Source organism: Zerene cesonia, chromosome 16 (assembly GCF_012273895.1).
Source record: "Zerene cesonia ecotype Mississippi chromosome 16, Zerene_cesonia_1.1, whole genome shotgun sequence".
In the NCBI taxonomy this organism is placed as follows: domain Eukaryota; kingdom Metazoa; phylum Arthropoda; class Insecta; order Lepidoptera; family Pieridae; genus Zerene; species Zerene cesonia.
In genome coordinates, this window is record NC_052117.1 from 2,254,958 (window position 1) to 2,271,789 (window position 16,832).

General features: G+C 31.3%; 3 protein-coding genes across 4 annotated transcripts; all 3 read right to left on the reverse strand.

Moving 5' to 3' along the window:
- Nucleotides 1–782: 782 nt before the first annotated feature.
- On the reverse strand, nucleotides 783–3,329 carry LOC119832968. Its single transcript, XM_038356807.1, has 5 exons — nucleotides 3,184–3,329; nucleotides 2,516–2,594; nucleotides 2,085–2,276; nucleotides 1,268–1,427; nucleotides 783–1,065 (listed from the first exon to the last, which is right to left on the reverse strand). The coding sequence occupies exons 2-5, from the start codon at nucleotides 2,591–2,593 to the stop codon at nucleotides 971–973; spliced, it is 525 nt and encodes a 174-aa protein (XP_038212735.1). The 5' UTR covers nucleotide 2,594; nucleotides 3,184–3,329; the 3' UTR covers nucleotides 783–970.
- A 3,865-nt stretch (nucleotides 3,330–7,194) lies between these two features.
- Nucleotides 7,195–10,856, reverse strand: LOC119832925. Its single transcript, XM_038356752.1, has 5 exons — nucleotides 10,547–10,856; nucleotides 9,864–9,976; nucleotides 8,970–9,158; nucleotides 8,079–8,238; nucleotides 7,195–7,604 (listed from the first exon to the last, which is right to left on the reverse strand). The coding sequence occupies exons 2-5, from the start codon at nucleotides 9,936–9,938 to the stop codon at nucleotides 7,501–7,503; spliced, it is 528 nt and encodes a 175-aa protein (XP_038212680.1). The 5' UTR covers nucleotides 9,939–9,976; nucleotides 10,547–10,856; the 3' UTR covers nucleotides 7,195–7,500.
- Nucleotides 10,857–11,302: 446 nt separating this feature from the next.
- On the reverse strand, nucleotides 11,303–15,706 carry LOC119833115. 2 transcript variants are annotated; one of them, XM_038357000.1, is made up of 5 exons: nucleotides 15,549–15,706; nucleotides 13,711–13,789; nucleotides 12,845–13,039; nucleotides 12,304–12,457; nucleotides 11,303–11,780 (listed from the first exon to the last, which is right to left on the reverse strand). In XM_038357000.1, the coding sequence occupies exons 2-5, from the start codon at nucleotides 13,780–13,782 to the stop codon at nucleotides 11,686–11,688; spliced, it is 516 nt and encodes a 171-aa protein (XP_038212928.1). In that variant the 5' UTR covers nucleotides 13,783–13,789; nucleotides 15,549–15,706; the 3' UTR covers nucleotides 11,303–11,685. The 2 variants fall into 2 exon arrangements, with proteins under 2 accessions (XP_038212928.1, XP_038212929.1); XM_038357001.1 differs by having other exon boundaries at nucleotides 15,632–15,701.
- Between the last annotated feature and the right edge of the window lie 1,126 nt (nucleotides 15,707–16,832).

Genomic DNA, 16,832 nt, shown 5'->3' on the forward strand with positions numbered 1-16,832 from the left:
TCAAATTGAAGTAATTATTTAAAATTTATACATTTACTGATTAATTCACTTACTGGTAACATAATAGATCGAATTTTAAATAATTAAGGACGTACATTTTGAATAAAAATATGCTTTCTTACTCAATCGGGAAATAAAGATATGTTCACTTATTATGTGAATTTGGAAACATAACATAATTTTCTACGCTCACTTCACTATGAGTGAATCCAATAAATATATGAAAAATTACTCATGTCATTTTAAATAAAGTTAATTATATTTCATACATAATTTATATATGTGACTACTTAAATAATATTTTCTTAATGTAAACAAATATGTCTATCCATATTGGGACACAGAAACCAATCAATATATTATATGCAAATCATTAATTTTTTTGTCACCAGATGCCACCTTACCAAGCAAATCCGTCGCAGTTAAAAACTTTGTTAATTATTGATGTAGCAGTATAATATCCCTTCATTGTTTGTCTTTTATTCGTCGAGATGGGTTATATGTATAAGGGATCATAATGTGGGGACTCTTAAAATTTAGCAAAAACAACCTTTTTATACTAAGTATATGTATTTTAATTGTTTTAATAAGCTTAGAAATATAAACAGTATTTGGAATAGTTATATTATATTAATAATCAATATTTTAATAAACAAATGTAAAAAAATAATTTAACAGAAATTAGTGTAAATAGTCGTTTTAATCTTTTTTAATCAACAATCAACAACATTCAACAATGAAAACAAAAATGTACTTATAGAATACGCTAGATATTTATAAACACTTTTTTGTCTCATATAAAGAAATACTTAATCTATAACGCATAAGAATAATAATAAAATGTATCTAAGTATATTTATTATTACACTTTCAAAAAGTATATTTCGTTTATAAAGAGTATTTGTATGAAATATAATGTTATAACTAATATATACTGCATTTTATGCTCCATACACAAGGCGGTCTTTTGTTAAACTGAGTTCCTTTGATTCGTAGTTGAGAAACTTTCATCTCTGAACTTTCTGGATGTCCTTTGTACCATGAGTAATATAAGACTATATAAACCTGAAATATTGTCGATTTATTAATAATATTATTTACTTTAATAGCTAGTTAATTATCGTGTATCAGAACAAGACTTGAAAATTTTAAGATCCTATAGAAATGTTGCAAAATTAGGTGACATATTGTTTATTCGACAACCCGCCTCAATCTAAAAAAAATTGTAACATTTTAAATTTATTTAAATTCGTATGCATTTACATACCTAATAATAAAAAGAAGATAAGAGAATGTAGCAGGAAACTACCCAACGCATTGGTGTTGTCATGTGCAACTATTAACAATAGAATAAAAAATACGCTTAAAAGGAATGTAGAAATCACCACGCCGAATATAACGTATGTTGTCAAAAAGGACTCCCTTTTCTGCAAGGAAAGTCACAGTTAGAACACTAATTAATATTAAAAAAAATTGAAATAATACTGCTACAGATATAATCCTGAACTAGTTAAACATTGTGTCTCAAGAGCCAGAGGCTTCTCCCAAGTCCCAACAGTGTTCTTATTATAACGTCCTTATACTACACAATTTTTTCAAAAATTGTACAAGAAATATTTAAAAAGCTAGTCATTCCTACAAAAGCACATATATTATTCGTGTAGAAGCCTGTAAGTTGCGTGTGTGTGTGTGTGTGTATGTGTGTGTTTTCTAGTGGATGTAACTTATCTTATCATCTTATCTTATCATCCGCATAAAGTTATATAGTTAAGTTAAGTTATATTGTTAGTATAGGCGAAATAAGCAAATGGAAGTAGTATGAAATAGGTAGTATTATGCATGTGGAAGTCGAGCACGCTTCAGCACGAATCGGGCCAGCTCGCACAGGGGAAGTACCACACCCCCTTATGCCTTATACCTCTCTAAATGTTCAGGGGGCGGTAGAAGCGCTTACTATCAGGCGTCCCACTACCTCCATTGCCGACTGTGACATCAAAAAATAAAATTTCATATATTTAAATTTTCGGAAGTGAGAAGACCCACAACAGACTATAACAAAATAATAAATTTTTACAATGCTTTACCTTAATAACTCCAACAAGCAGAACTACCGAAAACAGGAATGATATTACGATGAGACAACTGAAAAATATTAATATCGCGATCAAAACTTCACCAATCGCATGCCCCAAGCCGTCATCAGTTTCAGAGGGCTCGCAATAACCAATGGAAAATATCAAAACAAATGAGTATACTCCTGCTGTGCCTGAAATTATCTGTGAAAGAGAAACTCATGTCATATCACCCATTAATTAGAAAAATAATTTTGTTACTTTCATATGATTAAACACAGGCAGAAAAGTGTGTTGTAACACGCCACGCCAACAACTTTTCTGTTTAAAAAAAATTAAATCACTGTCTGGTTTGAAAAAAATCTGTTTTTAACTTTTTTAATAAATTACCAATTTTTTTTCTAATTTCCAGAGCAGATATTATGCTACTGATGGATACCTACCATACCACATATGGCCCATATCAGACATCCAGTCTCGAGTTTCATTGAAAAATTACTTCCATTAGAACACATGGTCATTCTGAAATGAGGAAGAATTTATATTTTGGTGTGTTTGTTTGTTTATTTGTAATGGATAAACTCAAACTACTAGACCGATTTTAAAAACTCTTTCATCATTAGAAAGCTGCAACTTCGCTGAGGGGCATAGGCTATATATATACCACGGGCAAAGCCGGGGCGAAGCCGGGGCGAACTGCTAGTCAGAAATAATGCACTACTATATGTTCGCCCGTGGTACATATATATGTCAGTCAGTTAAGTTGAAGCTTTCTAAAGGTGAAAATTTTTTGTAAACGGTCCAGTAGTTTATGCGTAATAACGTTACAAACATACAAAAATACTAAAGATTCATCTTTCTAATATCTGCGTAGATAACAGTGAAGAAAACCTTACTATCACTATTTTCTTTTAGGCTTTTACTTATAAAACCTTTCTATCAAGATAATTTATAGATCCAATCACATACTAAGCAAAATATAGATCAAAATATAAATACATAAAGCAAGACTTCTCATAATATGATATGTGTTTGTTTATTTTATGACGCATTATTTTAATACAAATCTCAATCGATTTCAATTAATGTATAAACTATAAACATTACTTACCACCTTTTATTTAATTTATAAGCGAATCCCAACAATTATATTGCAATAACAGCAGCAGCATCGTAACGCAAGAGTATCCGACTCGAAGCTCGCCGGAGCACTAGACTAGCTTCCACAGCCCAGGCAAAGCTTCGGGAATCAATCTATAAAATGGAGTCACAAACGCCTGAACGTCGCCTGTCACTACTTACTACAGATTACTGCTTTTTTATGCAGGCAACACTTCTTCAATTAATGTCAGTTTTTATTTTGTCATGCTATAAGGATAAATCTTATTTGATTTAGGAAAATCGGGAACAGAGCCGATATTCTAATTTTAGGAAGCTAGAGCTTTATATTGGAAACAACATCAATATGTTTTTAAAATAATTTTTATTATTATTATACTAAGTACTTAATTCGAAAGACATTCTGTCTTCACGTGAGCTGCAATATAGGATTGCCCATATTGTATATTATATGAAGTCGTGAATTCCCGTGTCCCCTTGTGGGGTATGGGACAAATGCATTGAAACCCTGACGCCCCCTAGGCCTGACCTTAGATATTTTCATTAAACTCTTATTTGTCTTATACTAGCTGCGCCCCTGCGATTTTACCCGCGTAATCCTGTATCCCGTAGGAATATCGGGATAAAAAGTGTGTGCCTATATGTTATTCCAGTTGTTCAGCTATCTGCGTACCAAATTTCATTGCTATCGGTTCAGTAGTTTTTGCGTGAAAGAATATAAAACATCCCTGCACTATAGGTTAAGCCGTCCCTGGCTGATAATATAGGCGTAAATAATATAATAACATACTATGAGCATTAAAAACACAAGTTTTTAATATCAAAATGTTAGTGCAGCGGTATTGAGAGCGCTTAGGAGAAAATAAATCATTTATCATTTTGGATTTTAATTTGAAAAATCTAACATCTATGACAGTTTATTATATTGACGAGAATAAAATATTTTCGCCTCCATTGTTTACACGTTTGTCTGTTCTGCTTCCGAATTCTGTTGCGTTAAATTTCCGTCAAATTTGAGTGATGTAACATGCACCATATGTAAAATAACGCCATAATATAAACCTGTAACAAAATTTTCATAAGCTATAAAATAGGATGCTTGTATCCAGTAAAGATGTAACCTTCTTTCGAACATTTACAGTATGAACTGTAAGCAATTATACTAGAAATCGTGAATATGATAATGTTTTAATTTTATGACGTTCATTTTTATAAATATTACAAAATATCATCAGAGTCCACATACACATTTAAAAATACCGCTCCGGAAATAAAATACATTCCATTTTGTTTATTGCTTGTTGTGTTTGCGAATTATTTGTTATAATTGTTAATTAACATTACGGACAATTATACTAGTTATAATGTAAGACAGGTTAAATAATACTAGAAAATACTTACCTAATGATATGATAAAGCCAATGGAATACAGTAAATAAATAACAAAACCAGAGGAACCACCAAAACCCGATATTGCTGAAGCGGCCAGGAATACGAACAGCAAAAAAGCAGTTTGAAATGTGCCATAAGTGATGTAGGTTTTTAAATATTTCGCCTTTTTCTGAAATATAAATAAATTGGTCTTAAATACAAATTAGGATAATATACGATTTTTAATTCAACTTTTCCATTTATTTATACAGGCTTAGAATTCTTATTAACCTAGGATAACCTCATAGGTAAATAAAAAAATTACGCCTGTGAAAACTACGTCCGGCAGTGATACTTTTGATTGCCAAGCCTCTTACCTGTCTAGTACCATTATTCTATCCATATTAATATTATAAAGCTGAAGAGTTTATTTGTTTGTTCTTTTTGTTTGTTTGTACGCACTCATCTCAGGAACTACTGGTCCGATTTGAAAAATTATTTCAGTGTTAGATAGCCCATTTTTAAGGAAGGCTATATATAGGCTATATATGTACCACGGGCGAAGCCGAGGCGGACCGCTAGATTAAGATAAAATATAGTAAATAAAATCGTTTATAAGAATTCTCACCTTGATAACTCCAACTAGCAGAAGTACAGAAAACACAAATGATGATGTTATTGAAAAAGTGGCAATGGTTAATAATATGTTATATAATTGTAGAAGAACATAACTGATCCCGTCGCCGCCGTAGCCCTCAATGTAATTAAGATAGAAAATTAAACTCCCAATGAATAGAATCGCCAAGCCTGAAAGAATCTGTAAAATTTGTAATTTACATTTATTTTGTCAAGTTTTAGTAGGTTTAGAAATTAAAAACTTTTTAACGGGAGTCTCCCCGTGACCACGCTCGCTGCTATATATATATTACTTATAATACTTGCGTAAAACCAAACACAAGAAAATACTAAGTTTTAGTAGTCTCTAAGCCAGCCACGCACTCCCAATGCCTAGCCTGCCTTTGCATCATCTATTTAAATAAAAAACTTATTGATAATGATGTGTTAAAAGACCCCCTAAATCAAAATATAATAAAATAAAATCATAATGTTAATTCAGGCGACGGATCTTAAACCTACTTACTTTCAACGAGTAAGCGTGACAACGCAATGTCACGTTTAATATTCGATAAAAACTGTTAAAATTTACACAAAAATCAAACAAGAAAATATAACGATTTCCCTGTTCATATACCCTGAATCCACTTGGTTCAGATGTTATGAAACCATTTGAGGCAAATGGTTTGTGTGCAATCTTAAAATGGCGATCTTGATAAAATCTTATATTATTATAGACGTAATTTCATAACGTCTGCGATTTTCTGGAGTTGAAATGTACATATTTGTGTTTTTAATGAAGGTTTTATAAAATGGATTAAACGTATAAGATCACTACTTACGGTACTAATAATAGCCCATATGAGACATGCTGTCTCAACCTCCATGCAGCAACATCTCCCATCCATGCACATGCACATCTTTTTAAATTTATTCATTTTAATAAGTGTCACTAGAATATAAGAAATTCTTAAAGAAAATTAAGCTTTATATAACGTCTTTAAAACTGAGTTGATATTATTGCTTAATTATGGCGAAAACAGTTTTTACATTATTCAGTCATATGAGAAAAATGAATAAAAATTTATTTATTTATATTTAAATTAAGAACAATCAATGTATTGTATTAATCTATATGGGAATAGTACTTAAAAAGTACCTAGTCATATGGCAGAAATAAAAAAAATGAAAGAGTTATACATGTTTAATTTAGAAGAGATCTAAAAGTTAACCACTATAATTTTATCACCAAATACCTGCAGTATTGTGTATTTATCTTACCACTTTTTAATTACGTTCCAAAAATATGTTCACCTTTTTTTGGTTAAAGATACAGACAGTATTTTGTTTCTGGCTTAAAATGAACAAAATTTTGTGAATCAATAGCAGACGTAGGCGCCTAACTGTCTGACAGGAATTTCGTTGAGAAAATTTCAAATTACCGAGTGGCAACACTCGTCTAGAAGCGACAAAATATTATCCATCGACTACAATTTTTTTTTTGGTTATTTTCAATATGGTAGTAGGTACCTACCTATTGAATAAATAAATATTTGAGTTTGAGTGTGACATGTGTGAATAAGTCTATACACTTAGTTCAATGTTAAATAAAACAAACATAGATTGCAATTAATTTTTATTCCAAGTTAAGCTCAAAATTACAACGTAAAAATATGCGAATACATTACAAACATTGGTATTACCAAAATATATATGAATAATATCTATAAGCTATATTTCACATGAGCACTATGCATTCTATATTTTCATAAAGTACAAGATATTTTATGCGGTATGTAACGATCAGCACCAACAAGAAGTTTTTTATTTTATAACTATAACATATTTCTATAACTCTATGTATTATCTATTTGAAATAATTTATGTTAGTACTATTTATATCTATGCTAAAATTTCAATATAAGACTGCCCAAGTACATCTCTATGTAATATTTTCGTATCATGTAGTATCTAGATACTACTGTAACAGTACTGTAAACAGACTTTTTAATGGGGGATAATTTAAGAACTCGTTTCTTAAGATATAATAATTTAATTGTCTGCGTCTATAAATATCATTAAAAACTATTTTATCAACACTTGATAATATAAGCACATATATATATATATACTCGTACTAGTAATATAGGTTTTGAATACATAGAAGCTCATGAATATCAAAATTGACATTTGTATGGAAAACGCTAAGGAATACTCCTTAACCTACTCCTATAAATCACAAATCCTTCAGGAGTTTAAATGACAACAATTTATCATATTATGCAGTTAAATAGACCAAAATAAACGCTCTCGCTTCCACTGCTTACACGATAGTCTCTTCTGGTTTTGATTTCGGCTGTGGTAAACTTCTGTCGAGTTTGGGGGATGTAGCACGCACTGCATATAAAATTAGACCAGAACACAAACCTGAAAACAAGTAAATTTAACCATAATAACCATAATATATATATATAATTGAATGAGGCTTTTCTTTTCGAGTAGGGATATGAGTTGGACATACTTGACGCTATTGACTTGACGACTATGTAGTCGCGAGTCTGAAAAAAACTAGCTGTTTGCCCCGGTTTTACCCGTAAAAAGCCTAAGAGTCACTGAGTTTAATTGCAGCTTTCTAATGGTGAATGAATTTTTTAGCCCTTCACGCATGATGGCGTGACCAAGGCAAATAGGGATTCATTTTGATATTTTTATGTATATAGATTATCTGTTCATTTTAAATAGTTTATAAATTTATGTTTTGTTAGTTTTTAAAATCAATCTTCTATTTCCTAAGATACTATAACCTGTCGCTAAGAGAATTAAAATACGCGCGTTCCATTTTTCAATTCATCTATGTGTTTATATGTTTCAAACTCATTATGTCAAACTTATTATGCTTACCTACTGGTATGATTGACACCATGGAAAGAAGTAAATAAATACCATAGCCATGGTAACCTCGAAAACTGCACAATAATGAAAAAAACAGATATAAGGACAGTACAAAAACAGTTTGTAATGTTCCGCAAGCGATGTAGGCTTCTAGATAATCCTCCTTTTTCTGAAATACAAATAAATTTGTTTTAATGAGGATATTGTGAAAAACAAAACATTTTCATTATTGCATTTGGAAATCTATCTCATATTAATTTCCATCACTTTCTGAAGCGTAAGCTGCATCACTGAGACGTATCATCAAAGTCTATTCACTGATTTTCGTGTAAAAGAGTACAAACATTCATACATTCTTACAAATATTCTCGTTCATAATATTAGTAAGACGTAACATATGTTATTACGAACAATAAACAGTTCTATCTGATAGGCGTAGATCCATTATTTGCCTAAAAGCTTCCCTGGCAGAGACTAATTTAAATTAACCCAACCCAGACTAATTTAAATTAGCCCTTAACCTTGAGGTTTGCCTGAGTTTAGTAGTTGATGAAGTAGTGAGTTATGAATGACTTAATAAACCAACACATAGTTTATAAGTATTTTACATTTTATAACCTTTTGTAATACAAATCCTTACTAATTATTCAATGTGAAAGCGTGATTGCATGTTTGCTCTTCCTGAACGTCGCAACGGCTCGATCTTTATACTCTTTGTGTCTGGAGATAGAAATAGATAGCAGATAGATGGAGATAGATAGCAAGCTAGAGTGACATAAGTTACTTTTTAGAGCGGTGAAACATGTCATCTCCATGTGAATATTAGACTACGTGGGCAAGGCAGCGGCCGGAAAGCTAGCATAGAACGCTAATAAAATAATTTATATACAGACTTCTAACCTTCACAGCCCCATACAGCAGAATCAACGTAAAAACCCATAAAAACGTTATTGAACAAATAGCAAGGATGAAGAACATGTTATATATTTGAAGAAACCCATAACTTATTGGGTCGCCACCGAAGCCCAAGATGTAATTGAGATAGTAAATTAAACCCACAAAGAATACGATCACCAGGCCCGAAAGGATCTGTGAAGTTAAAAAAAATTGCTGTAATTATATTATTCGACTTTTACTTTCAATAAAAATCACCTCTTAACCTCGCATCAAGTTCGGTAAGTGAACACGAACGTACAGTCAAATAAAAAATGCCGTAGAGCCGAATTTTGTTAGTGAAAAGAAGTTGTTATACGCGGTCAAAGATCAATTTAGGAGATTGATATATTTTTATATAATAAAATATATAATAAAAATATACATTAGAATTTGAAATAACTTTTAGATAATTTTCAGTTATTTAAAAGCTATTTTCTAAGAATCACTATTTTTGATATATGGCGACTAGAAATGTTGAAAGAGCTTAGTTCTGCATGTAAGGACTGGCTATTAACTATTGACTGTTTTTATTAATTTATATTAATAAGTAAGAGTTATTATATATTATAAGGTTGCAGTTTAAATTGAATCAACAATCATCAAAAAATAAATAATAATGTCTCTTTTGTTTGTGTTTTATCTACGTTTTTTTTTTGTAAATGTTTGTGTGCAATAAAGTATAAAATAAACAAATAAATAAATTTATTTATTTTATTTTATTACTCTTTAACAAAAATTGTACAAGAAACTTAAAAATATATACATATATTAATTACCATTAAGAAGAAGAAGAGTACAATTTGTTAGGCGGCCTTATCACTCAGAAGTGATAAGGCCGCCGATAAGTGATTTACTTACAGTACTAATAAAAGCCAATAATATGAGACACCCTGTCTCTTCCTGCATACAGCAACATGTCCCATCTATGCACATCTTTTGGATAAAATAATTATTCTCACTGTTAACTAAATCTGAAACATAAAGAAATAACTGCCATTTCTAGCTACGTCTTTTTTGTGTGTGGAACTGAAATGTTAGGTAGAATGACATGTACTCACCCGACTTCAAATAAAGGAGGAGGTTCTCAATTCGATAGTTTCTTTTTTGTTTATTATATGAAACCTATGGACTGGGCGAATCGATTTTGATGATTCTTTCTCTATTTGGAAGTTGTTTCTTCCTTGTGAACCCATTAAAATGTTAATTTTGACAATTGGAAGCCGGTTTAGTTTTTAGTCCATTTTAAAGTTTCATTTTATTTTCAATTGCTTTAAAATTTACCTAACGAACAATCAATTCATTCTTACGTTATTTAGATAGAAATACTTTAAAGCTAATTAAGCTAATTTAAAAAGTCGATCAAGATCAATTTACTATATAACAAACAGAACGACATAACGAGAGCTTGACATTGTGTAAATTGTTTACCTATATATTTTTAGTCTTTAAACTACAATTAAGTATATAATGGATATAACAATCTTTATGAATAATATACAATTGATATTCTAAGATTATTAAATTAGTCGTATTTAACTTACCACTTTCTATTTACAGTATAAAATAAATGCTGTATTTATTTGTCATCATCGTTTGCTTTTCGACACTAACCCACAGACTCTACACAACTACATCGGATCAATAGTAGCCGCAGGCGCCTAACTGTCTGACTAATTTTCGTTGAGAAATATCTAGAACCAGGTACTGAGTGGCAACACCCATCTAGAAACGATAATATATAAATATCGGACTACAGATGTTTGTGGTTTGTATGAGGTCGAAAATAATGATTGTCGAAACAAATGATCGAATAAGTTAATACAATTTTCAGGTGTCAAGATCAAGATATTTTAAGTTCAGATGCAACAAAGTAAAGTCTATTAGCTGTTCATCCCGAATCCGCCCGGATAGTCTTTTTCGGAAGATTTTCTAAACTTTTTTCTGACTATATCAAAAAATTTTAGAAATGGATAAACAAATAAACTCTTCAGCTATATATTATAATTCAGTATAGATAATATTGAAAGTGATTAAATCCTTACCTAAGTACGATTTTAAAATTAGTGTTTATACCATGTGACCTTCAATCGAAGTTCAGAAGCACAAGAAGGAGTTATTAAATATTTGATATACAAAGGAACATCTTTCAGATGTGCCTGAAAGGTGGAGGACCTCATTCAACTTCATCGGTGTCACATAATTTTTCCTATCTTCAAATAGGAAAATTTAAAGGGTTTATTAATCGATAAATTATATTAAGACAATAATCGTTTGCTAAGTTGAATAAAACAAAAGTACATAGCAATAAACATTTATTAAAAAAACACAACGACATCACGCATTTAAAACGAACGTTTTATAAAAATATTTGTATTTTTCTTATTACAATGCTTCTTCAAACTATAATTAGTTTTATAACAAATTATCTCCGATAATGAGTCTTGTTACATCCGCAGTTTTAAGTTTTAAGTGGAAAATATAACCCTTATACCGGTATAACTTAACCCGGTCGGTTTTTAAATTTTATAGTATCAAATATAGGGGACAAAGAGAGAAAAACAGGTGATTCTTATTCAATTTAATTTCTATTATTAGAAAGTTGTTTGTATATATGTCAATAAGCATAAGTTTATATTTACAGTATAATTGTATAAATAAATAGTTTGTCTTCCATTATTATTCACACAATAAGCTTGTGAGTGTACTGCTGAATTAAATCTCCATTGAATTTGAGGTACGTCATACGAATCATGTGCAATATAAGACCGTAAAAGCCTGGAAAAAAGTATGTGTTATTTCGATTTCGATACTACGAAAACGATTGTGCGAGCAGTACAATCCATAGGTACATATTCTTTAAGGCATAAGTATAAAAATATCAGTGAAGTATATAATACGTTAAATTTCTTTTGATTTTGTTATATGTCATAGTCGGCAAAGGAGCCTGGGTCACCAGATGGTGCGAAAGGCTATTTGTCAAAGGCTTGTCTCTGCAAATGAATGCCGACTTTAAAAGGTGCGTGATAAGTGTTAGAAAGAATTGACGAGGGGAATATAGGAAATGACTGGAAAGGGTAAGGAAAAGGATACTGAACTCTAACTCGCTCACCCACCGAACGAAACATAGTAGCTAGAATTTCGCGCCGATCCTCTCTGGGGATGTGGTATCTTCTTCGGTCTGAGTTCGCCCAATTCATGCCAAAGCGTGCTCGACTCTCACATTCAGAAATTTCAACCAAAACACGATCATAAGGTTCTTTTTCCTTACATAATATAATCGTAGTATCGTAATACTTACCTAATATTGATATGAAGACAGAGGAAAATAACAGAAAACCGCCAAACTCATCATGTCCAACAGCTACTGCCATTGAAACCAAATATATGGACACCAAGATAGAAAATACCACAACGCCGTATATAAAGTACGCTTTGATGTAATGCGGTCTTTTCTGTAATAAATATAGTTAACATCAATTTTAGTTAAAATGAGTGGTTTCCCTTACTATAATTAATCTATCCATCATGCTTCGATTTTATTCCTTTGCCTAATTTAATTTTTTAATTAAAGCAATAAAGCTTTCAAGTTTCTATGATCACCTTTTTGATTTATCAGTTGGATCATGTGAGAGCCCGCAACAAGCCGGCGCCAGACCGGCTGTGTACGCCACTATACATACATGTCAGAACAATCTTAGACTATGAAATTTGGGTCGCGCTGGAACGCAGCTTTAAACATTTGAAGGTCTGACCATCAAGGGCTCTTAGACCATTTTAATTATAAGTGGATAATGATATTATTCAACGTGCATCAAATTGTTTAATTGAACAGTTCTAACCTTAACAACTCCAACAAGCAGATGCACCGAAAAGGTAAATGAAATGATTATTAAGCACAGTATAAATATTGCGATGATGTTGAAAATTTCTCCCAGAAAATATCCCAATTGCTTGTCTCCAGATTGTTGTGCGAACTCGATATTCATGTAGATGAAAAAGCCAAAACCCAATAATGTTGCTATACCTGTTATAATCTGCAAGTCAGAAAAAACATGGATATTAATTATAAAAATACAAAATTGTCGACTCGCGTATTTTTGTGTGTTGATAACGTTGGCGTATCTGCGACCGCTGCAATGGTAGGTAATGGTAAGATGGTATTTATAGTTTATACTAATCATTTAACATAAATAAAACATCGAAAACTTCCAGTTCAATGTAATATAGGTGATGGGATGTCTCTTAGGCACATGAAACCGAAAGAGTAGAAGAAACTCGATTGCTGAGGCGGGATCACTGGCCGAGAGTTCGAATCCCGACTCGTTATCAAAGTTTTTCTATTCTTTAAAAATTTCTCGATGGAGATTAATGCTAACGTCCAAAACCGCAGACAAGAATATACTCAGACTGAATATCAATGTATCATAATATGCACCTACCATCAAGATCTTGAATGGACGATCTAGACTGAGAGGATTGGTTATTGAGTGTGCTAAATAAACTATACATAGCTTAAAAAGCATGAAAACTTACACAAAAAGCTTTCAAATACAAATTTATTGCAAAAACATTATCTTATGTAAATCTTAAAGTTCTCAATTCGAAATAATTGTATTTGCTTTATGTAAATAACTAGTTAACTGTACGAACACTACTTAAAATTACCATTAAGTAATAAGTGTTGGTAATTTTTTGTAATACTTACAGTTGTAAATATAGCCCATATAAGGCACCCTGTCTCGACCTCCATACAAAAACATCTCCCATTAAAATGCATTTTGAATCTGGAATAAGAAAACTCACCGCTATTTCAAAAATGAATCCATTTTCAAAAAAATACCTTTATATACCTTTTATAAAATATATATGATATAAAATATATTTTTTTAATGGTAATAAAATATTTTTTTATAAAATCTTCATCACAATGATGAATGAAATCGTTTGCTTTGAAATGTCGATTTTGCCAACGTTTTCATTCTCCGATGAGAAGAGCGCTAACGTTACGTACATACTGTGTGGTGTGATATATGATTCCTGTGATAAATTTTCAATTTACCACCATTAGTCCATATATCTTCCCACTGCAGATATACAGGCCTCCTATGGAGGTTTATACTATAATTTACCAGCTTTGCCAGGCCAAGTGTAGATACACAGATGTCAAATGTGGTCGAACTTATGATTCTTCGACATGCCGCTTTCCTCACGATGTTTTCCTTCGACTTTTCGTGTCGTAGTGATGTGAATAATATAGAGATAAATTGAAAAATCTATTTAATTCTTGCACGTCACGTCACGCTCGTCCGGTCTCTAACGCCCGACTTGTGTCCGTGATCTGAACTGAACTACCACTGCCCTTTCAAATTTTTTATATAGACTTTTCCCCTTTTTATAAGAGCCTTTTTTATCTGAATTAGTGCTTAGTGATTTATTATGTTTCTATGGTATTGACTTGCATTTTATTTTGATAAATATTTTATACTTAACTCCAAGTATGATGTTTATTTATTATAGCTGTGCTAATAACAATTGTATATGAATGCATCCGATGATATCATACCGTGCCTCATTTACTCTCCGAATATTTAAACTACGCGTGAATTGTAGTATTAATAGCTCGCGATAAATAAATAAGATGCAAGCATGTCGTGTATGAAATATAATACCAGCATTAATAAAAAATACTCAGGAACTTTTAAATTATTCAACCTAATCAATGTTGAATAAACGACTCATAACACAGTAAACAGAATTCGTTCACATGTGCTGATAATTACGCTCAGAAATTGTCTGTAGAAAAACTCTGCCTAGTTGCCTACCCGTGTATTTGTATTAAATGAATGTATTGAAAAAAATGAGGTGATGAATTTGATAATTTCTTAGAGTTAGTCAATGTTAGGTTAAAATTTAGTTAATACTCATTATTTAAACATTATAGGTAGTTTAGTTTAATAACGTAACTTATATATGTGTTTGTATATTCATATAAAATCGGATATTTTTTGTATTTTTTTGTATGTTACCATCTTTCTATTACAGTCGGATACAATTACAAAAACAACACTCATAAATATAAAAACAAAATCAGTAACTAACTCATTTTTCCTTCATAATTTCGTTCTAGTAAATTTATCTTAAATTATAATTAAAATAATCGATATGTCATATTTTAAGACATTAAGCCTAGGTATTTAAAAGATTACTGATTTTTTAATTTTTAAGGAATAGAAAAAATTCGAGTATGAGGCGGGATTCGAACCCAGTAGTTTTATTTAGTGTATTTTTCTCATACCTTTTTGGTTCAAATGTACGAAATAAAATATCTGTTTATGTGATTGGTATCTGTTATCATCACTTTAATATTTGATTAACATATTTATGACATAAACAATAACATTGTGTTCATAGGTAGCCATATCCATAAACATCTGTTACGCAGTTTACTTTTCCACGAATTTATTTTCAGTTACAGCATTTTGAACTATTTATAAATGCAATTCTACTTTATTACTGAAAAAATCTGAAATATGCATTGCTTACCGCTTTTATTTGCGTTCTACATGAACTAAACCAATCATTAGTTTACAGATGTAGGTCTGTAACGCAATACAATATGCACTTACTCGCAGTTTTCCTGTAAACTTGTAAAGTGCGCTGTATAAAGCTTCGTGAATCAATGAGACACAAGTCAGATTCAATGAGAAGAAATGTGTCAGACTGACAGTTGTAAGGTAAACAGACTAAATTTTATCTGCATGAGCAACACTTCTATGATGTCATTTTGACAGGTTTTTTTCGCCTCCTATCTATGACCTGGGGCTTACAGGACTGTCAAATCAGTATTGCCCTTTTGGCTATTTAAAAAAATATTATTTCTAAGTACTAAGCTAAACAACTCTCTTCAAATTGAATGTTCCTCCTTCAAAAACCTAAATGGTTTGTTCTTATTAGATATGAAAATTCATTTAAATATAATCTCACTATCCTACTAATATTATAAATGCGAACGTTTGTAAGGATGTGTGTGTGTGTATGTTGCTCTTTCACGCAAAACTACTGAACCGATTGCAATGAAATTTGGTACGTAGACAGCTGGAATAACATACAGGAAACTTTTTATCCAGATATTCCTACGGGATACGGACTTACGCGGGTGAAACCGCGGGGCGCAGCTAGTTTTTAATAAAAATACGTTGTTTTATGTTAAATTTATTTGCGCGTTCACTTCTAGACGTCGCTAGACGTCAAACAATATTGTTAACTAGCGGTCAGCCCGTGGTACATATATAGCCTAAAGCCTTCCTCAATAAATGGGCTATCTAAAACTGAAATAATCTTTCAAAACGGACCAGTAATTCCTGAGATAAGCCCGTTCAAACAAACTATTCAATTTTATAATATTAGTATAGATTCACAATACACAAAATACATCATTATTCACAAACATAGGTGTTCGTTAAGCATAGGTGTCACGCGTGAGTCGTGGTATGGCAGGAATGTATTAAACTTTAACAAAAAATATTGTTAAAGCGTTTCCAATGAATATCTCTTCCAGTCTTTACAATCCGAATTCCGATATTGCTTACTACTTACTCTCTACTTCTAGTTAGTTACTTACCTATTTCTATTTGTAGTTAATTACGTCCTTCGATTTATATAGCACACAAATATGTACAAATGCTGTGATTCAGTTAACCTTACCTACACAATTTTATATTGCAACATGTGCTTCTATGCAAACGGTCAATGGAACTATGAGGTACGTGCAATAAAAATCATACTCATTGCTATCGTTTATTGATTTAAAATACAAAACTTAGTGAC